This window comes from Liolophura sinensis, chromosome 4 (assembly GCF_032854445.1).
Source record: "Liolophura sinensis isolate JHLJ2023 chromosome 4, CUHK_Ljap_v2, whole genome shotgun sequence".
NCBI lineage: Eukaryota > Metazoa > Mollusca > Polyplacophora > Chitonida > Chitonidae > Liolophura > Liolophura sinensis.
In genome coordinates, this window is record NC_088298.1 from 6,677,747 (window position 1) to 6,702,124 (window position 24,378).

Sequence of the window (24,378 nt, forward strand, 5' to 3'; positions counted from 1 at the left end):
ATTAAATAAATTTCCCCAGGAAAACATGTATCCATGGTGATATAAAGCATGTGTTTTGCAGCTATATATGTTTGTATGATTTTTTTTTTCCAGCCAATGAGCTGCCTCTGCCCTTGCCACAGTTTTGCCGACCAGGCTGTAAGAACGGAGGCTCCTGCAAACACGGTCCAAACAGCACCTACAGCTGTGTCTGTGTCAAAGGTCAGTGGGTCAAGGTCCTTTTATAGAGAGCTGCAGTACACGAGTTTACCGTGTTGCCCTATAAGATGAAGCACATGTTCATGCTGGTACTGTAATTGTTCATCCTTTCCGCATGTTTGCAAGGTGTTTATTCAAACATCTTCTGAAGACATTATTCTGTGTAGATGGATAAAATTGTTTTTTTTTTTTGTGAAGCCCTGAAATTGGCTAATCCAACAAATACAGTTTTGTCTCCAAAATCAAATTAAAAAAGTGTATATATTGCATTAAAAGTTGCTCTTCCACATGCGAAAAGATTGAGGAATTAGGGTAACTCTTGGGGATGTAGACGTACTGTTATCATACTGGAAAGATTTAGACCTGGCTAAGCCAATGCCCAGAAACCAAACTGCCAATGCCCAGAAACCAAACTGCCAATGCCCAGAAACCAAACTGCCAATGCCCAGAAACCAAACTCACTGTACAGAATTGCCAAGCAGCAACATATGGGTTTATTTACATTCCAAACACAAATCTGTGAACTTTCCTCTTCGACCGTACATGGGAAGGCCTGGCAGAAACCTGCGGATGGTCATGGGTTTTGATTGGGCTTTGCCCAGTGTTCAGCCCACCATAATGCTGGCCTCCGTTGTTTAAGTCAGATATTCTTGAGTACGTTGTAAAACACCAATCAGATTAAATAAATAAGTGAAATCTGTGAAATTATGTATATATGTGGTATGACATCTTTACGACCACAAAGTGATGTTTGATGCAAATTATACTTTCTGGCTTAATGGCATGGTACTGTAATTCTTCAACCTTTTTCGTATGTTTGCAAGGTGTTTATTCAAGCATATTCTGAAGACATTACTCTGTGTTGACTGATAAAACTGTATTTTGTGTGAAGCCAATCCAACCAATGTACTTTTGTCTCCAAAATCAAATAAAAATTTGCATAAATTGCACTGAAAATTGCTCTTTTATATGCGAAAATGTTGAGGAATTAGAGTAGATGTACTTGCCTTTCACATGGTAGTTAATTCATGTTTACAAAAACCCAATATTTTTACAATGTAGGGAACCCAAACTACCCGAGAACATACTTCAGCTCTGTCCAATACTGTTGTGACCAATACCTTCTCATTTTTAGTGGGAAGGTCTGCCAACAACCTGCGGATGGTCATAGGTTTCCCCCTGGCTGTGCCCAGTTTCCTCTCACCATAATGATGGCCGCCGTCGTAGAAGTGAAATATTCTTGAGTACGGCGTTAAACACCAATCAGATAAATGAATAAAATAAACTGGTTAAAGTGGCGGACTGACCCTTCTATGCCAAGAAGCAACAACATCAATTCACAAAGTGACATACATGTAACTCTTTCATAGATTGAGAACTGGAATATTTGATCAGAGTGAAGGCAGCAGATGTTCTTGTTTGTACAGCTAGTAAAATACATGGTTTTCTTGCAGTTCTGATCAGACATGTGCCTTGTTTTCAGCCAACTTGGTCAGAAGGCTACATGATCATATTGTCATGTCAATCCGTCAATCCATTGCCCAAATATCCAGGGAAGAGACTTTTGTACCTTTAGGGAATTGAACTCATGCTTCAGAAGAAAATAATCATTGTGACATAAGGGTAGAGTTGACTGTATATTCATTATCACAACTGTATACTCATTATGACTACAAGTACATCACAACTGTATACTCATTATGACTACAAATACATCACAACTGTATACCCATCATGACTGCATATACTTCACAACTATATACTCATTATGACTACAAATACATCACAACTATATACTCATTATGACTACAAATACATCACAACTGTATACTCATCATGGCTGCATATACCTCACAACTGTATACTCATTATGATTGCATATACATCACAACTGTGTACTCATTATGACTACATATACATCACAACTGTATACTCATTATGATTGTGTATACATCACAACTGTATACTCATTATGACTGTGTATACCTCACAACTGTATACTCATTATGACGGCATATACATCACAACTGTATACTGATTATGACTGCATATACATCACAACTGTAGACTGATTATGACTGCATATACATCACAACTGTATACTCATTATGACTGCATATACATCAAAACTGTATACTCATCATGACTGTATACATCACAACTGTATACTTATTATGACTGTGTATACATCACAACTGTATACTCATCATGACTCCATATACATCCCAACTGTATACTCATCATGACTGTGTATACATCACAACTGTATACTCATTATGACTGCATATACATCACAACTGTATACTCATTATGACTGCATATACATCACAACCGTATACTCATTATGACTGCATATACATAACAAATGTATACTCATCATGACTACAAATACATCACAACTGTATACTCATTATGACTGCATATACATCACAACTGTAGACTCATCATGACTGTGGATACATCACAACTGTATACTCATTATGACTGCATATACATCACAACTGTATACTCATTATGACTGCATATACATCACAACTGTATACTCATCATGACTGCATATACATCACAACTGTAGACCCATCATGACTGTGTATACATCACAACTGTATACTCATCATGACTGCATATACATCACAACTGTATACTCATCATGACTGCATATACATCACAACTGTAGACCCATCATGACTGTGTATACATCACAACTGTATACTCATCATGACTGCATATACATCCCAACTGTATACTCATCATGGCTACAAATACATCACAACTGTATACTCGTTATGACTGCATATACATCACAACCGTATACTCATTATGACTGCATATACATCACAACTGTATACTCATCATGACTACAAATACATCACAACTTTATACTCATCATGACTACAAATACATCACAACTGTATACTCATCATGACTGCATATACATCACAACTGTAGACTCATCATGACTGTGGATACAGCACAACTGTATACTCATTATGACTGCATATACATCACAACTGTAGACTCATCATGACTGCATATACATCACAACTGTATACTCATCATGACTGCATATACATCACAACTGTATACTCATTATGACTGCATATACATCACAACTGTAGACTCATCATGACTCCATATACATCCCAACTGTATACTCATCATGACTGTATACATCACAACTGTATACTCATTATGACTGCATATACATCACAACTGTAGACTCATCATGACTGTGGATACATCACAATTGTATACTTATCATGACTGTGTATACATCACAACTGTATACTTATTTTGACTGCATATACATCACAACTGTAGACTCATCATGACTGTGTATACATCACAACTGTATACTCATTATGACTGCATATACATCACAACTGTATACTCATTATGACTACAAATACATCACAACTGTAGACCCATCATGACTGTGTATACATCACAACTGTATACTCATCATGACTGTGTATACATCACAACTGTATACTCATCATGACTGTGTATACATCACAACTGTATACTTATCATGACTGTGTATACATCACAACTGTATACTCATTATGACTGCATATACATCACAACTGTAGACTCATCATGACTGTGTATACATCACAACTGTATACTCTTTATGACTGCATATACATCACAACTGTAGACCCATCATGACTGTGTATACGTCACAACTGTATACTCATCATGACTGTGTATACATCACAACTGTATACTCATCATGACTGCATATATATCACAACTGTATACTTATTATGACTGTGTATACATCACAACTGTATACTCGTTATGACTACAAATACATAACAACTGTATACTCATCATGACTGCATATACATCACAACTGTATACTTATCATGACTGTGTATACATCACAACTGTATACTCATTATGACTGCATATACATCACAACTGTAGACTCATCATGACTGTGTATACATCACAACTGTATACTCATTATGACTGCATATACATCACAACCGTAGACTCATCATGACTGTGTATACATCACAACTGTATACTCATTATGACTGCATATACATCAAAACTGTATACTCATCATGACTGTGTATACATCACAACTGTATACTTATTATGACTGTGTATACATCACAACTGTATACTCGTTATGACTGCATATACATCACAGCCGTATACTCATTATGACTGCATATACATCACAACTGTATACTCATTATGACTACAAATACATCACAACTGTAGACTCATCATGACTGTGTATACATCACAACTGTATACTTATCATGACTGTGTATACATCACAACTGTATACTCATTATGACTGCATATACATCACAACTGTAGACTCATCATGACTATGTATACATCACAACTGTATACTCATTATGACTGCATATACATCACAACTGTAGACCCATCATGACTGTGTATACATCACAACTGTAGACCCATCATGACTGTGTATACATCACAACTGTATACTCATCATGACTGCATATACATCCCAACTGTATACTCATCATGACTACAAATACATCACAACTGTATACTCGTTATGACTGCATATACATCACAACAGTATACTCATTATGACTGCATATACATCACAACTGTATACTCATCATGACTACAAATACATCACAACTCTATACTCATCATGACTACAAATACATCACAACTGTATACTCATCATGACTGCATATACATCACAACCGTAGACTCATCATGACTGCATATATATCACAACTGTAGACTCATCATGACTGCATATACATCACAACTGTATACTCATTATGACTACAAATACATCACAACTGTAGACTCATCATGACTGCATATACATCACAACTGTAGACTCATCATGACTGCATACTTCTCATGGCTGTACACTCATCATGACCATAATCACAATGACTGTATACCCTAACTCATCATGATTTTATACACATCGTGATGATATACTCACGATATTTATGATAAGTGTATACTCATCATAACCATATACTCAACATGAGTCATCATGATGATGTACCCATATGTGTATACTCACCCTGACTATATACTCATCATCACTATCCTTGACAAAATTTTACTCACTGTGATGACTGTGCTCATCTTGACTGTATTCTCACCATGACTGTATATGTATGATACTCATATATACTGTATAGGCTGTACTCATTGTGACATATTGTCATCTCAACAGTGTACTCATCAGACTGTGTATCTGTGTACTCATCAGACTGTGTATCTGTGTACTTATCCGACTGTGTATCTGTGTACTCATCAGACTGTGTATCTGTGTACTCATCAGACTGTGTATCTGTGTACTTATCCGACTGTGTATCTGTGTACTCATCATACTGTGAACTCTGACGACTGTGTATCTGTCTTTCTGTTCCAGGTTTTTATGGCAAACAGTGTGAACATACAGAGCCGGAGAAGCTTGTGTCACAGTTCAGATCATCAAGTAAGTAGCACGACTCCACCAGCTCACCACTAGCACAGTTGTAACTAGATCCCAGCAAGGAATCTCTCAGAAGCGGGCTAGTTATTCAAATAACGAATAACTAACCAGCAACAGGTGAATGTAACTAACTAATAACTAACCCGCTGCTGGTTAGTTATCAGTCATTTGTCATTTGGAAAAAAAAAAGTGGGTTAGTTATTAGTTATTAGAATAACTAACTAATAACTAACCCACTGCTAACTTCAGTGTGCTGACTATACAGACAGACTATACAGGCACACTATACAGGCAGATTAGCGTGACTAGCGGTCTGTACTGATTTGTCTTCAGGATGGGCTGTTTTGTATCTCCATAATCAGGCCTTGATTGATTGTAAAACTTCAAACTTTTCGACCTCAAAACCACTTTTTTCCGTTGAATTTATGCATACAATTATTATGAAAATTAGGCTAAAAATGATATGTTTGTACGACTAAAGATTCAAGCTTCATAAAAATATGGAGATTATTACTCTACACCTCATAGTTCTCACAGAATGTTTCAAAATATTGGCCCCATTTGTGGTAGCATAGGTTGAAGAATAAGGCTACTTCAGAATGGGTATATTTAGTTGAGGATTGGCCTGGAAATAAGAGAAAACAAGATTTCTTTGATCCACCCATATTGTTGCTGATTAGTTCATGTACGTTTACAGTTTTCTTTAGGTTAACACAAATGATATCCGTAACACAACAGCATGCTAAAGGCACTTTTCATTGATGTTCTTCCACACAGAATTAGCAGCCATTGTGGTGCCTGTTGTTATCATCGTGCTTGTTGTGGCACTGGTGATAGGAGGCATTTTACTGGTCAAAAAGAAAGGGTGAGTATATAAGAAGTCTTGTGATTGGCCGTGTGAATTCTTTGAGTTATCTGTTACAAGTCTTGTGATTGGTCGTGTGATTTCTTTGAGTTATCTGTTACAAGTCTTGTGATTGGTCGTGTGAATTCTTTGAGCTATCTGTTACAAATCTTGTTCACTTAGCTCAAAACAGATATACGTAGGATCAATAATGTTGGATAGACCATATAGCAAAGGATATGAGGTGAGAAGTGAGACTCTTTTGGATCCAAGGCTTTTGCTACATATAGGTTGGCTTAGGCTTTTAAATTTATCATAAATTGCATGTTTCCTTATTTCAAATTTAATTCCTATTTAATTCGATTTGTGGAAAAAGTTGAAAACCATAAATCCATCTGAATTTTTGCTTTTATCAGGATTAATCATGATATCAGAATAGCCCAAAAGAATCAAAAAAATATCAACCTCGTTTGTGCACGGGGTCAAAATCAGGGATCAAGTTTATAAAGTTATAATTTATAAAAGCCAGTCATGATATAACTTTTTCCTATCTTTTAAACACAATAAATAGCATTCTTATGACTGATATTTATCGAAAAGCAAAAATTTACATGTAAGGTATTCTTGGCAAATTTGATATGATAAGCGATTGTGGAGTTTTTGGCAAAAATTTTTGGTACAGCATCTTTAAGTTTAATTTGATACGTATTTATTTCCGTCAGTGATTCCTATAACTACACCTATGATGTTTGTGGTTGCTAGGGCCAAACGACTGTAATAAGACTTTTGTTATGTTTTGGTTGGTAGGACACAGCTGAGCTTTCTGCGTAAGAGTGGCGCAGGAGAGTTCCGGGTGGGGTCCCCTGGGATGGTATCTTACAGAGAGGGCGAGTCCGTCCAGATCGTCACACCCTCAGCGTTCTCTTATGACAATCCACACCAGATCGAACCTAATCAGGTCAACAGAGTTGCTTCCCCTTTTACCCTCCCACACTCGTCACTAGACAATGCCCACAGTAGTAATACACAGCTAAAGCAGAATCAAATGTTTTTATTACTGTGCAGAATTAATCCATGAAGTTATAAAACTGAAAATGATGTGCTATTTTTTTATTGTTTTGATCTGCTAATATAGAATGAGATATTAATTAATTCATTAATTAATTTATTTCTTTGATTGGTGTTTCAAACACCTCTTCCGTGGCCGATTTGGTTAGCACGCCAGCGCGGCGTATCATGCTGTGAGTTCAAGTCCAGTTTTCCCTGGCTTCCTGTCTGGCCGTATGTGGGAAGGCCTTCCAGCAACGTGCGGGTGGTTGTGGGTTTCCCCCGCGTTCTGCCCAGTTTCCTCCCACCAAAATGCTGGCAGCCATCGTGTAAGTGAAATAATCTTGAGTACGGCATTAAACACCAATCAAATAGATAAATAAATATGTGATGACAACTAGCATTATGGTGGGAGAACGCAGTGAGATGTGACATTTCTGTATTAAATAGTGCTTCAAATTAGTAAACTCATTGAGTGTAGAGGCATTTGAATCATGCAAATGACACGACATACTGAACACTGGATACAGCGCAACCAACTTTTTGGCCAGAGCGAAGTTGTGAGCAAAATATTAATTGATCTTCTATGTGTTTGAGGTTATAGCTTTTAGATGATCAATTTGAAATTTTTGTGTCAACATACTATCTTTTTATTTATATTGAATAAATTTAAAACTTTTCCAAAAATACTACACTTTCTCCTTCAAAGGCATATTTCTAGACCAGTGATATCTAACAAATTGCAATTGACATCACAGCAGTTTTTTTACCTAATTCTGCTTAAGCCATCACATTCGTCAAAGCCTTCCCATGAACAGTTAGAATTAAACACTAACAGTGGTGAATTGACCAGGGGCCATAATTCCCCGGTTACGTGTGACCATTTTCCAGATATGACACTGACGTCGCTGCTGTCATTTTACCCTCTATGCTGTGTGTCTTTAATTATAGTTAGGTGGACGGTAGAAAGCTCTTCACCAGTTATCATTTTACTTTCACGTGGCTGAGGTGGTTAGCGTGCCAGCCTGGCGCAATGACCCAAGAGCCTCTCGCCAATGCGGACGCGTTGAGTTCTAGTCCAGCTCATGCTAGCTTTCTGTCCGGCCGTAAGTGGGAAGGTGTCAGCAACCTGCGGATGGTCGTAGGTTTCCCCCAGGTTATGTCCAGTTTCCTCTCACTATAATGATGGCAGCCCTCATATAAGTTAAATGTTCTTGACTACAGCGTAAAACACCAATCAAATAAATAAATTTTACTTTCAAAAGCTTATGTCTGCAAAGTAACCAGCCCTATTTTACCTTACAGTTTAATTCGGTGCCGAATGTCGAGGGCGGTGCCACAGACACTGAGCAGCCGACGCAGTTTTCTAACCCGATACTCTATAGTTATCGAGACTCTGGCGTTGCTGATACACCGACGATATCAGAGGAGTCGATAACTGATATGGACCCTCCACTTGTTCACGTGGCTAGCAAAGACTCTGGTATCGAGGCGAATAAAGTTGAAGAGGAGATACGAATACCCCCACGTGCGCTGGATCCGGTGGATTATGAAACAGACGCGGATACAGCTGGGCTGGTGAAACAAGGAAAATTATGAAGCTTTCATTATTGTCATTGGAATGGATTGAGGTTTTTAGCGCTAAAAATATTCTGAGGGGAGTGAGATAATCAAATATATTTCTTAAAGATTCTCGCTATTCGGATATTGAAAATGTCAGGAGTTGTAATTAGGGTCCTGAGATTAATTTGAGCTTCAAGCTCAGTTTATACACGCATCTGCCAGTTTAAACACGCATCTGCCAGTTTAAACATGCATCTGCCAGTTTAAACATGCATCTACCAGTTTATACATGGATCTACCGGTTTATACACTGATCTACCGGTTTATACATGCATCTAACACTTTAAACATGCATCTACCAGTTTAAACATGGATCTACCAGTTTAAGCATGGATCTACCGGTTTATACATGCATCTACCAGTTTATACATGCATCTAACACTTTAAACATGGATCTACTGGTTTATACATGCATCTACCAGTTTAAACATGGATCTACCAGTTTAAACATGGATCTACCAGTTTAAACATGGATCTACTGGTTTATACATGCATCTACCAGTTTAAACATGCATCTACCGGTTTAAACATGGATCTACCGGTTTAAACATGCATCTACCAGTTTAAACATGGATCTACCAGTTTAAACATGGATCTACCGGTTTATACATGGATCTACCGGTTTAAACATGCATCTACCAGTTTAAACATGGATCTACCGGTTTAAACATGGATCTACCAGTTTAAACATGGATCTACCAGTTTAAACATGGATCTACCAGTTTATACATGGATCTACCAGTTTATACATGCATCTACCAGTTTAAACATGCATCTACCAGTTTATACATGGATCTACCAGTTTAAACATGGATCTACCGGTTTATACATGCATCTAACACTTTAAACATGCATCTACCAGTTTAAACATGGATTTACCGGTTTATACATGCATTTAACACTTTAAACATGCATCTACCAGTTTAAAAATTGCATCTACCAGTTTATACATGCATCTAACACTTTAAACATGGATCTACTGGTTTATACATGCATCTACCAGTTTATACATGCATCTAACACTTTAAACATGGATCTACTGGTTTATACATGCATCTACCAGTTTAAACATGCATCTACCAGTTTATACATGGATCTACCGGTTTAAACATGCATCTAACACTTTAAACGTGCATCTACCAGTTTAAAAATTGCATCTACCAGTTTATACATGCATCTAACACTTTAAACATGCATCTACCAGTTTTTGAAGTGGTGCGAAAAAAAAAAGTTTGATACTTTGAACAGCTACAATGTTTTGTTACATTGTTATCGGAAAATTTTGTAAACAGAAAATTGGCAGATGATGTGAATGCTATTCTTTGACTGCTAGGTAGATCTCTTTTGTGTCACGTTTTAAATTCCATTATTTACTGTATAGGGATATGCATTGAACTACTCAGTAACGCAAATGTATTTTAATAGATGACAGAAGAAGCTTAAAATTTCACCTTATTTGAAAGAAAGTGTGTTGAGGTTCGAGATAGCGGTAGAATTGCTCTATATCCATAAACACACTTCCCCATTAATACCCTACCCGACTTCATGTAACATGACATGAATTTCCTCAACGTGATGCAAGTGAATACAAGTGATTGTTTCTTTAGCATGCTTTCAAGTTTACAAACATTGCCGGTAATTAATATATATATATATATATATATATATATATATATATATATATATATATATATATATATATACATGTATACATACATGTATATGTGTACATGTGGTCTTCCACGTTGGCACAGAAAGTTTTTAATATGTCATACATGGCTGATTTTTTTCAACTATGCAAGTTGTAATAACACGGACAATTCTTAAATCCATGTATATATGTTAGGTTTCATAATATATACCATAAAATATTTTGGTGTCAGCAGTGGGGTTGAACACATCTTTTGAATGTAAGGGGTTTTGTAGTTTGTAAGGGGAGCAGTTCATTGTTATGTTTTACATAGTTGTAACTTTCTTGGGATGTTTGTAGTTGTAGAAGATGAGATGGACACTGATTTTTTCGTCATATTCACCCCAAAATATTACCTTTGCCTAACAAGGGAATGTTGCCTCCAGGGAAACAACACTGAGTTATTGGTCCCGGGGCAGAAATACAGTAGAATGCATGACACTAGCTGAATACTGTCCAAGGGAAGATATCTCCCCTTTGGTTGTTATCTGTTGAAAAGGAAGATAACTCTGTGACAACTTTCTGATTGGCCATAACTTTGTGTTTCTGAGTGTGGAATGTCAAGAAGGTGGCAAATCACCCAAATCCCCTCGGCTCATGTAATATGAGAAAATGTTTTGTGAACTGGTTTAGTGTATACCACTAAAGGTATCTTATGTAAAATTTTCAATCATTAAACTTGGTATGTTCCTTGCTGTTATTTTAGCTGAAATTTGTATTTCAGTAACTTACCTAGAATTTACATTGTTGAGCAATTTTTGGACCTTTTTACGTTAGAAATAACAATGTTAAAGTGATTTGATATTTTGACTGAAATCTAAGATCACGTCCTGCTTTTCAAATGTACTTTGCTTGAATGCCAACTGGGACGGCGAAAACATTAAGGTCAACAAACAATAATGTTTTGTGATTGGCTGAAGTTATGTTTAGTATTCCCAGCTGTTGTGGGCCAAATCATACTGATTACATCGTGGTGATGATCAGTCGGTTATATTGCACAATGTTGTGCAGATAACTTCTCAAATTTGCGCAGTTTGTACTGATTGACCCGAGCCATCCATTTCACTCTTGGGAGACCTATGAATGGTGACGTTAAAATATGTTGATTTCATTTAAAAATACACTATAATAGAAGGAAAATGGGGAAATATTATTAAGGAATAATGGTAATGATAATTATAAATACTGTCATAGAAACACAATTGCAATGAGTTAATGGTAATGATAAGTAAATACCTTTACTTGAAGTATAATACGGTGTGGACGTTTTCGAAATGTTGAATGAAAAATGTATAAAAGTTTGTTATAAAATTTTAATTTCATTATGTTGTTACTCAAATTGGGACCATATCTTTTTAATAATGAGTTATATGATGAAAGAAACATTTGCAATTCGTTCTATACATATTTTTGTAAGTATAGTTATATTCTATAAATAAAGCTGTAAGTACAACTTATCCTGTACTGAATCGTTATAGTTCATTGTAAAAAAATGCTAATTGTTTTAATTAATATCTTGTTTTTTGATAGGTTGATGGATAGTTTGACATAATGACTTGATTCGTCATCATTATGTGGTCATCTGTGTGCCATTGGATTGGTTAGATGGTCTGATGGTTAGAGGTCAGTCTTAAGACCTGGCCTCAAAACTGCGACGCGTCATACCAAAGACTTGCTATGGTACATCGTACTGTGTCACTTGTCGCTTAACACTGAGAGTTTAGAGTGGGGAAACAGGACTGGTTGACCTGAGTGTCAGTACAATGTGACTCTCGGAGTGTCATCTCTGGTGTCTTCAGCATGATACTTCAGTGTCGGCAGCACTTTGGCGTCATGGACTCGCTCTGCCAAAAGACAACCCAGTACATGTATATGCACACAGACACACACCTCATGACTTCTTGTCGCCATATGGCAGGAAAATTGTTAAGTTTGACATAAAACCCCAAGCACATTTGCATATATACATACAGACATACTGTTTGATCCAAGAGGGGTAGCGGATCGTGGCCAAATGGTGAAGACGCTTGTCTTTCAGTCGCTGCGCCTATTTCCAACACTGGACAGGGCATTTGTAATTTTCCACTTTATCTCTCTTCGTGGGGCGTTGATAACAGCAAGCAGTTGAAAGCAATCAGGTGGCCGTTATCTTAATCGAATGTTTTTGGAGACCACTTGTCTTTCTTTAGTGTTGTCACACAATAGAAATCTTAGCAGTGAAGAGGTCGGTTGGTTACCCAGGGCATTCCATTTTTCTCCGCCCATAAATCTTTTGTTATGGTATAGGTGGTAAAAACTTAGGTGTGGTAGTAAGCAGAGCTAGGGGGAAACACACGACCCGTCACCAGTCATACAGCGAGTGTGCCGCTGTTTACACTCGCTTTACATCACTACCACCTTTAGACAAGGCTGATCTTTGGAGCCCATGCAAAGCACGTACGCTTCTTAATGAAGGTAAGCGTTACCACTGGTGCCCTTACGTGGAACTATTTAATGCTCGTTCTGTATTAAATTGTTTCAGGTTTTCGTTAGAATCATGTTGTATACATAGTCTAGATTAACGCAATGCATGTGCATGAAATATTATTACAGAAAAAAGTTGAGACGGATTGTTTGTGTTTTCTGACATCATTTCCTGCCTCATCACCGTGACCCCAGTGACCTCGGCGTTGTTCAAGATTTCTGTGCAAAATTTATTATTCGTGGCAGTAATGTAATACGAGGGTAGTAACGCGTGCGCTGTGATGAGTGTGGAATTGTACCTGTCAATAGTAACAGGACCCTGCGACGGGCTCAGACGGTTAAAGCGCTGATTGGTTGCAGTTATCAGGCCGTTGACAAGTGAGGAGGGTCAAGTGCTCGACTTCAGCCCACGCGGTTTGGCTTTGTCGGGAGGTTTGTCTCCCTTTTGTCACAGAGATCAGCTCGTGAGTCATTGGCTTTGTCAGGAAGTTTGTCTACGTTTTGTCATAAAGATCGTTTTCGAGTTCTAGGTCAAACGTTACGACCAAGACTGGGGGATTAGCTGGCTAACTCGAACAATCTCAGGAGGTAACACTTCGAGATTGCTCTGACGTTAGGGTTGTCAAAATTTTGTTCGGCCAAGGACGTTCCCAAACCTATGTCAGAGGACGCTCCCTTTTTAAAATCTCGATGCATTTGCCATGGCACTGTGTTACGGCGTTGGAGACAAAAATTACAAGTTTAGTACATCTCCTCGGCTTGAAGTTTGCAGACACTTCTGTGTTTGATAAGGGTCAGGTTATTACCTCAGGTTTTTAAATGGAGGCGTGCTCCGACGTTGTCTTGGGCCCATCTATAGCCCAACAGGTATTGCCAAACTTAATGTCAGAGCAATCTCGGACTAAACTCTTTATCTGACGTACACAATGGTTTCATTGTTTTGGCAATAATATGGACTAAGCGTTTTGAAGATGGGATATATAATACATACTGTGATGTGACATGTCGCTCATGTAGGTTTGTAAAGCTATATATTTCACTAATTTTCCTCCCACGGAAATGCTGGCCGCTGTCGTACTGAGTGAAGGAGTGAAACACCAATGAAATAAATTTAAAAAACTGGGAAGAGCGGTGGGTGGGGGGGGGGGGGGGTGGACCAAGAGTGGCCCTTCCACGTACAGTCGAAGATGAAGCCGGCAGTTTCATGATATGTAGCTAGTCTTACTTTTGAGAGTAATTCGGGCTTTACCTTCATATTAAAGAATAGCTCAGGTTCATTGGTGGAGGAGACCGGACTACTAGAGCTGGGAGACAGCCATTAATGATTTTGTTCTTCACCAGAAACCTGACAAAACATCGGGCTTAATGCCGTATCTGGGTTCGAAAACGCTACCTCATAATCATTGTTGGTAGGATCGTCGATCGTGGTGAGACCAACGTCTTTAAAGCGGAACTCCGAGTTCTGCTATATCTTAATGAAAGCTATAGTAAGATTATTCCTTTGAGGCTCGGTGGCCTACGCGTAAGAGCGTCCGCCTCGAATTCGGGAGACGCCGGGATCAAACCAGGGTTGGGTCATACCAAAGACTTTAAAAATGGTATTTGCTGCTGTCTCGCTTGGCGCTCAGCACTGAGACGTTAGAGAAACAGGACTGGTTGATCCGCTGTCAGTATGGTGCCACTGGGTGGTGTGTCATGCCTGGTGTCTTCGACATGCTACAAGAACACGCAATATATGTACATGCACCTAGTGACTCCTCGTCGTCATATGACTGGAAAAGTACGACGTTAAGCCCCAAGCATTCATTTATTCATTCAATGTGTAGAACCCTTGTGTACCAGAGTATAACCAAATGTTGACGTCGTGCGGTTAGTACGTGAGCATTCTTACGTATAACAAGTTGTTGTGTAGCAATTGTTTACAAATGTTTCATTTTTCTTTGGGTTCAGGGTGTTAAAAATCCTTTTCTAACTTTGCCTCAACCATCTGAAAACTGTACGCTTAGCACTCAATCATTTTGAAAAACACTCATCGCTATCAGTTGTGGCGGCATGACGTGACGATGTCAGTCTATCGGATTTCTTCTTTGCGCCCCTTACAGTCGAGTATAGCACCTTTCGACTACGCTTTTCCATCTTGCTGTCTGGAAATCTCTGTAAAGCGACTGATATATTACTAAATCACTATGGATTTCAACACATCCAACACATTTTTTTCTTTAAAATTGGTTGACTTTAATCGCAAGAAGCATTCTAACAATGGCTGCACACTTAATTTATGCTGCTTTACTACGCATGCGTGTTTGAGCTGGACATGGCAACTGGTTTTGAAATATTTACTGTGGATTGAGTATATTTTTTTATTCCTTTAAATTAGTAGGCCTATTTTTAAGATTATAGATGAGCCTTTTAAAACTGTCCTACTTAATATTTTCTAACTGAACCAAAAGTACATGTGTTCAATGTGTGACGTCTGTCACTCAAGCCGTGACGTCAGCAGATCCGCGGTGCCCTCATTTCCGGCCCAAAATCTCCGAACCTGTAATGATGCCATCATCTGAAATTAAACAAACAGTGGTTGGTCAGTTTATCTAAGCATAGACATATTTGATGGGTCAGTTTTTAAAACGTACAGGGAGTGGGCCGTAGAGCCCTCATTCGATCGCTTGGGCAAACGGGGAGCAGGTTCAAACGTAACCCTGGAGAGTGAGTTTGCCTAAAAGGTTTGACAACTTTAGTTCACATTAATTTACTAATTACTTTCCCACCGTGTTCCGGAGGCACAAATGACACATCTTTCCTCCAGGAACTGCTTAAGGTCACAAACGCTCTGCTCCTCAAATTTGTCCATTGCTCGTCTAACCTAAATAACTTCCCAGTCTAATTTTTGTTCTGAAAAATCGTTAGAAAGAGAAGGCTGACAAATAAACACTAATAAATACATGACCTTCTTGGCGGAAGAAATATTTATTTACTTATTTTCTGGGGATTGGTATTTTACGCGTACTCAAGAACATCTCACATATACGACGGCGGCCACCATTATAGTGGGAGGAAACCGGGCAGAGCACGGGAGAAACCCACGACCATTCACATGTTCCTGGAAGTTCATCGCACTTACGGGCAGCCATTATGAGCATTATGGAGGAAATTATTATAAGCTGGTATGAAAGGTTTTTCTTACTGTTGGTGTCAATCCATGCGTCCACGATGGCCTTTGCTAGCCTCGGATTATCTCGTAACTGACGAGCCAATTCTTCCGTCGTCATCACCGGGCTGGAAAGAAGAACAACAGTGTCGTCCGTTTACTGTCTGGTTGATTCATTTTACTGGTGTTTAAAGGATTCATGAAACGTACATGAATGGCTCTTATTTTGCCGTAAACGCCACCGGTGACAGCTACCAAAATAAATTTGTGGGTGAAGAGTACTCGAGTGGGGAGTGCTAAGGCAGCACGACAGCAGGACCTTGACGTCATTTTGTTCACGTCAAATGTTCCCGATGACGTCACATAAAAGACAGTACAACGTTACAATAGAAACTGGTAGATTTTAGCATTGTGGACGTTGCGTCACAACAGACTAATCCATAACAATGCTCACGGTTCTGCTTCACACTAGCGCATCCTCACAGGACTTCCCATTATAACCTGGTTCCTATTAGGTTCATTTCAGAAAATTTCCGACCATTGGTGGAGAATATGTATAAATCACAGGGGTAATGTAAAATAATATAAATTATGCTCCAAAACTTGCCATAAGTGTTTTCACATAACAATAACCTTGGGTATAGTTAAATTTCGTGAGGCCTTCAACGCCGTATAATTTTTCACTGTTATATATAAATGATATGACATCGGCTTTAATCCTGGAACTTGAATGGAAGTATGATTTACAAGCTTTTACAAATTAAAATAAAACAGATCATAACATTTATTCTTTCCTATAATGAAACAAAACAAGGAGCAATGCAGATATCGTTTCCGGTTATCAGCAATCCAGCTGAAACAAAAGATGTGCCATGAGGATGAGGCCAAGTTCAAGGGCATAGAACATCCCACTTCCGGTACATGAACACATTTGGTGGAGTAGTCTCCCTTGGGACGCTTCATAAATGCCTGAAGACTGAGTTCATTTCGTCCTCGGTGTGTAACACAATTTTAACAACTGTGTTGCACACAACTCTCAAACAAATCATCATTCTCAATTTTTGGACTTCAAAAAATCCCAAGAGGTGTTCAAACGACGGACGCAATCCCATTACTAAATGAAATCTTCACTCCCCACCCAGGAAGAAAAAATCTATCATTATGTTTCTGTTACAAGGTAAAAAAAAAGAAATGATAACCCTGGTATTAAATCGAGACTCTCGCATACTTCACTTTCATGAGGCAATGGCTAGCAGTACTTGCGGAATTTAACTCTGAAGTCGACCAGCACAAAGTGTGGAGAGTTACGGAAAATAACTGCTTTTAATGTAAACTACATTTACCGCATCTTCACAGATCTCGAATGGTGGGCATTTTACGCAGAAACTTCCAATAGTTTAACTAGTTTAACAGTATAGCAGCAACGGCATGTCTTTAACAAGTAAAATTTGACTGCTAATTGGAACACAGAACGACTTTTGTGGGTACATCGCAACTCAGTCTGATAGAAAATGGACGTAGGATGTATTGGCATGTGGACATAACTTCACCAAATGCTACGCCGCTGTAATGATTTTTAAAACGTTCGAACAGGGCACGTCAGTATAGTTATTTTCAGTTTGAGGTCACTAGCTGTAGGCGATATAGGAACGAGGTAAAAACCTGAGGGATGGCGAATGGAGTAAAGGGGTAGTTTGGCACAGCGCCATAGATGCATTCCATAGATGCCAACATGTATAAATACGCCAGGAGAGTCAGCTGAAAACAGTGAAAACAAGTGTTTAGAGGTTTCTAATAAAGACTCCTCAAGGGTTTGTCGAAACTATAAAAAATAGGTGTCCTATACAAGCAAGATTCTTCATGGAGCCTTATGCTGTGTTTATTTGGGATTGTTTAATGACATTGAGTCTATCATATAACGGCGGTGTATCCTTGTATCAGACCATACCGAACGTCGCCCATATTCATAGTGCTGCGTCACAGGTACGCCTCGCCCAAAACACCAGACACGACACTCCACCCACCAACATTATACTCACACCGGGTCGACAAGTACTTGACCTGTTCCTCCAGCGAGGTAGTGCCAAGATTCCTAATGAACCCATGAATAAACCTGTACCTTCTTGTGGCAGGGCGAGTCCACGCCGCCAAAGTGCTGCTACCACTGAAGTATCATGTTGGAGACACCAGATATGACACCCCACTCAGTCACATTATGCTGACATTGGGCCAACTACTCCTGTTTCCTTGTTCTATCCTCCTAGTGCTGAGCACCAAGCGAAGCAGAACCAAGTGCCAATTTTAAAGTTTTAGATATGACCCGACCCGGGTTTGGACTTCGAGGCGGTTAAAGGCATGGAGGACAGACTTTCTACACCCCCCTCAGAACTTAGGGAATCTTTCGTGATATTATTTAAGCAAAGACAGGAAGGTTAACTTAAGCTATAAGGGGTTTAAACGTATATACATCGTTTGAGTACAATCGCTCCGCTTGGATATATGAACAGTTTGCAATCAAACTATAACTAAGAGACATATTTTGCTTAACCACAACTTAAAAACTAGATTTACATTACACGTGCATACTGAATGAATTTTAATGTGATTAATGACTTGCAGCAAAGAGAGTTAAAGCAGATGCAGCGATGAGATAATTGATAGTTGACAACAGGTGATAGGTAACCAGTAAAATATGTAATGATGATCGGGTTTTTACGTCGTACTTAAAATTTTTCACTAAAAAAGGGACGAGCATTACAGCTAGACCCGAAATCATTTCTTGCATCTTTGTGGGCATCATTGAAAACTGTTTACTGGTTCTGTTCACAGAAATCCGTCATAATTTCTGACATTAGTACTTTGTGATAAATGTTATTTTGGAAATTGGTCTTGCGATTATTGACCTGGAATTAACTTTAAATATGGCCATATTTGGAATACAAAAATCGTAAAACATTCTATTTGTTTTTTCCGATATGTTTTGCTACTTAGTATCACTTTGACAAAAACGGTAAAGCAGGGCAATTGCTCACGCAACACAAGAAAACATTAATCTTGTGCCGGTCGAACTCTTTCATCGCTAAAGGTAGATAAAGTCCCTACTGTGTCATGTGACCTGTCAGAAATGTTAGGCAACTATTTTGCATTATATTTACGACAAAGTGGCGGCCGTCTGAGAAAAAGTTTCACAAAAAGTTATTCAAAGTAGACGAACGATATAGAAACTTAAAAAGCTGAACATTGTGAACTTAAGAAGTTACTGAAGGAAAGATGCGTAATTTGAATCTGTGCAACACGACGAGATAGTTTATGGATAAATTAACAAAGGTTGTCGAACATTTTTGGCAAATCACATGACACAGAAGGGCTGTTTTTACCTTTATCTAAAAAACAGTTCCAAGTCGAAACTGTCCTACTGTGTCATGTGACTTAACTTATAACTTATAGCTTATACTATGCCGTGACATTTAAGGGTGGAAGATATACACGAGTGTCAGTGACGAACTTTCCGCGTTGCGGCGATGTCACGAAGGATCCACGAACAATGTAAGCAGGGGAATCCACAATTTCCGTGCTCAAGGCAGGGATCGAACCAAGTCCTGGTGACGTGTTCTGTGGCTTGGACTGGCGTGCCTTACGCTTGTGACCCACGTTACGCTCCGCCTTTGTAACTTGTAGAACTATGACGGCATTGCTTTCATAACCAGCGATTTCTCTGGCGTTATGTTTATCAATATTGTGTTCAACCATAGATGGTGCATTTCATTCAAAAATATATGCCTGAACAGTTTGTCAAAGCGTTTTAAAAAAAAAAAATTGCCGGCCTCCACGGTAATCAATTTGGAGTCGCACATGTTCCTTACCTTGCCCTATGCGGATTTACCAAAAGTACAAGGTGGTCCCAAGACCATGTGGGCACGAGATTCCTTGGTGAAGATTTACCGAAAGCACAACCTCAACTGGTAATGTCCCAGGTCGCGTGCGTGGGCACGAGATTCGTTGAGGCTTATATTTGTACAGAAATTTTGCCATGCACGTTATACTTTCACTAAACAATATGGTTACCTCACAACATGACAAAGGCCTACATGCAAGCATTACAATTTTATAAGTTAAGTTAGAAAAGATATACAGAAATCAAAAGTCACATGAATTTTAAAATGTTTTTCTCACACATCATATAGGTAGTCATTTATAGAAGACTTAGGGCCATCCTAGTGGTCAAAAACATCGTGAACAAGCGCCAAAATTAATGCCTCAAAATTATCTGGATATAAAAAAGTGTACTATAAAAGCTAGGGCATCATTATTGTCTGACGTCGGAAGCCACAAATTCCCCATGCAGACATATAGGACATTACACCGGGACATTAAAGTGATCTAATGTGCACATTAAAGGATCCATTATCGATAAACATGATAGTATGTGAAAATAAAGCGTGATCTGACACAGTCATATAACAAGTAAACTTATGTACAGCTGGGAACGACCACCGAGCATCAAAACGTCAATAGTCGCCATTTTCGTCCTGGGCACAACCTTCCAGAATACGGCATATTTTAATCCGAGAATAAATCATTTTGTCCCAAGAGCGTGACGAAATCCATGAAAACTGCGAAATTTATACTATAGCGTGACATAATTAGAATGTTATTTAAAACAGACGGATTGTAGCTGAGAGTTTCAGACGCTTGTTTGCCAATCACTAGAATACAGCAAGTGCGGGTTCAAGCCTGAGCTTGGATAGGATATTTATGATTTTCCCAGCTTTTCGCTGGCCGGCTTGGGTGAGAATAAGCGCTTAAAAACGCACGTACGGCCGTGCGCGCGGTCAAGCGTTCTTTGTAGACCACTTGCCGTCCATCAGTAAGTAAGTAATTATCTTAAGTAAGGATGCATGAACAGTTTGCTGTGATCGAAAGAGATATTCCATTAAACGGACTGGAAGTTACACATCACGTAATCCCCCTATCATTGCCGAACACAAATTCGCCACCTTATATTTTCCACTCCACCGGTGACCAGTACGCCCTGGATTTATAAGAAACATCACCTAACCGCTACAGAAATGCTCAGACTGTCCGGAAATCATGGCCCAGTTTCACAAAGATGTCGTACATGTACGATAATCGCACATATATAACCATGGCACGGTAATAATGACGTACAAAATATCGTACGACAAATTTACGATAAAAAATGTCGTATGCCACTTGTGAAATTGGGCCCTGGCTCAGATCGTTAAAGGCAACTAACCAAAGAGGTGTCGCTGATTCGACTGCTGTTTTTAGTTTGAATGTCTGCTAGGTTTATCTAACAAATGACATTCTTGATTCTTCAGCCATCAACCTGACGTACATCACAAAAGGGGTAAATTCTAGAGCACTTCACTAAAAACTAATAAATCAAATGAAATCAAATCAATGAAATTTTCTCCACCAGGTGGCCATTCAAAGTAAGGTTTACACATGCGCAGTTCAATCAATGGTAGTCTACGCCACAGGTAGAGCTGAAGAGTGGAGGAGCGCTGATTGGATAATATTATCACACGTTCGGATATAAATGGCTCCTGATACACCATATATAGGATCACAGCCAAAAAAAAAAAAAAAAAAAAAAACGCGAAAGAAAGTTTTTACCGTACGTGATAAATCTGAATTCGCTGTTTATGGGACAATTAATTAGATACGCCGTTATTGGAACACAGAACTTGGATTCATCTAAATAATGTCAGGGAAGGCTGTTCAAACCTGAAATTAAGCTCATATCAACTCTAGCCTGGGGCAAGACGCCACTGATTTCGTATTAGGCCAAGACTGACATTAAATTTAGGTTGGACTTTCTTCTCACACATTCTGGAACAACCCAAGGCCATTGTCAAAGCGGGTGCTCACTGCAGCATTTCGTGTCACCACCAAATATGTCGTCTGTACGCTTCTCTTTAGGAGGCATATTTAAGTAGATCTAATTGTGTTTAGCCATGGTTTTAAGGAGGTTCCTAAAGGAGGGGGAGGGGGAGTAATTTGCTACTATTTTGAGCACTATTTCACATGAAGAGTTAAAATAAACCCCTAACTGAAGTAAACTGACAAGACACCGTATTTCACCGGTTACGTGGGACCATTTTCCAATTATCACACTCGTCGCTGCGGTGGTTTCACTATGTTGTAGGTCTTATATCGTACTATGAGTTTGCTACGGCTATTTTCAAAAAACGAAAATGCTACATATGCACATATTATTGCTATATCCATTTTTTACTCCCGACGACAACAAGTTTAAATATTGACTTCAAAACGATGTTAATTCTTTGGATAAAATACCATTTATGTTTTACGTAAGTTTTCTGTTCAGTGCCTTTTCACTCAAGTTTATGCTAAAACAGTAGCATATAGAGCAGGGCAGCAACGACATTACGGCCGCAGTGCTGTGGCCCGTTTTACGGGACAGTCGCAAACTGTGTGTGGCGCAATTTCCATGACAACATACAGTGCAGAGATACATCACCATCGTAAATGCACTTGAGGCACCGTAAGGTGCGTCAGCTTTATAGAACGGGCCCCAGTTGATGCCTAAGTTAGCTTTTCCGATGTTGTAAACATGCAGTTTAGCTGTAAATCACAATCGTCATATTAATTACTTATAATGGGTCCACCTTAACGCTGTGGCAGAGGTTATTGTCTGTGACTACTGGATAACCGCCCACATGGAGTTTATCGGATGCAAGGACTTGACTGAACAAGTGATCAGGGACCGTGCAGTCAGTTATGATTAGTGCACTCCATTCTTACATTTTGTTTTTCTCTTGTATTAATTTTTTGGAACATTTGCATGTCTACATATTTAATTTGTACTCGAACATTTTACGACGACCAGATTAAATTAACGACAAGTACTGGGTGCTTCACAATGCTAACCATGTGACTCCAGGCAAGTATAATGAACTCCGTGGCTATGAAGAATATCTCTGGTGCGCATGTTTGTCAACTTCACATTTTTCATCTGCACCATTAATTGTCACTGTATTCGCCAATAATTTTTCTCCTAACCCAACCTCACCACATAGAACAAAAATGTTACATATAACATTTGGCGTCATATAACAGCTATAGGCCTACTCAATTAAATATAAACCTGCGGATGGTTGTGGCTTTCCCCCGGGCTCTGCCCGGTTTCCGCCCACCATAATGCTGGCCGCCGTCGTATAAGTGCAATATTCTTGAGTACGGCGTAAAACATCAATCAAATAAATAAATAAATATTAAATACAGAGTACTAAAATAGCACATTCGACATGAACTGGTGACATTTGTTGACATTTAGTGCCTTGGGATTTGGGCCTTGCTTTGTGCTAAATGTCATGTTACAGATTCAAACATTTAGATTCTCATTAAAAATACATTTTCCTTGATGTGAACATAAAGTCAGCCACTAAAGCTGAGTTACTTAATAAAGTAGTATTCCAGAAATGTTCTAAAAATATTTGAAAAATCTCACACCGCTTATCAACAAAGTAAATAGCAAACATTCGTCAGTACCTAGCCAGCTTATTATCACGTGACGCTTTCAGCAGCCAAGTTCATGGGGGCTTCTGCAACATGGCTGCTAGAAGTAAATTGTCCGTCAGTGCCATATTCCCAATGCTGAACTTCATCTTCTTGGCTTTCAAAACTTTATGGAATTTTTTACATATTTTTCTGTGATAACTGTGTCCTATATTATTTTTTTCTGTGAGTATACAGTGGTAGACTTTACCTTCACTTTAACATTCCATATGATTTATTTTCGCGCGTTGCATATTCCTTGTACGATTTTAAATCGATGGTGCATGGGAATATACATGAGACTAAATGAACTATGAGGGTTTCCTTAAAACCGAATACTTGAGAATACAAGCTTT

At 38.7% G+C, this 24,378-nt stretch overlaps 2 protein-coding genes across 4 annotated transcripts in view; one reads left to right on the forward strand and one right to left on the reverse strand.

Moving 5' to 3' along the window:
• LOC135464358 (low-density lipoprotein receptor-related protein 2-like) overlaps positions 1–9,452 on the forward strand; it is a 148,417-nt gene extending 138,965 nt beyond the window's left edge. The window contains exons 80-84 of the mRNA XM_064741783.1: positions 94–201; positions 5,600–5,665; positions 6,440–6,527; positions 7,314–7,464; positions 8,859–9,452. Coding sequence (XP_064597853.1) covers positions 94–201; positions 5,600–5,665; positions 6,440–6,527; positions 7,314–7,464; positions 8,859–9,152 — 707 coding nt within the window. The 3' untranslated portion in view covers positions 9,153–9,452. The remainder of the gene's footprint in view (positions 1–93; positions 202–5,599; positions 5,666–6,439; positions 6,528–7,313; positions 7,465–8,858) is intronic.
• Positions 9,453–15,427: 5,975 nt separating this feature from the next.
• The window catches only part of LOC135464911 (uncharacterized), a 37,468-nt gene continuing 28,517 nt past the window's right edge, over positions 15,428–24,378 (reverse strand). For all 3 annotated transcript variants that reach the window (XR_010443688.1, XM_064742483.1, XM_064742484.1), the window contains exons 2-3: positions 16,514–16,605; positions 15,428–15,886 (exon numbers count right to left, since the gene is read on the reverse strand). Coding sequence is in view for 2 of the 3 variants with exons in the window: in XM_064742483.1 (XP_064598553.1) it covers positions 15,843–15,886; positions 16,514–16,605 (136 nt within the window). In the remaining variant the exon portion in view is untranslated. The remainder of the gene's footprint in view (positions 15,887–16,513; positions 16,606–24,378) is intronic.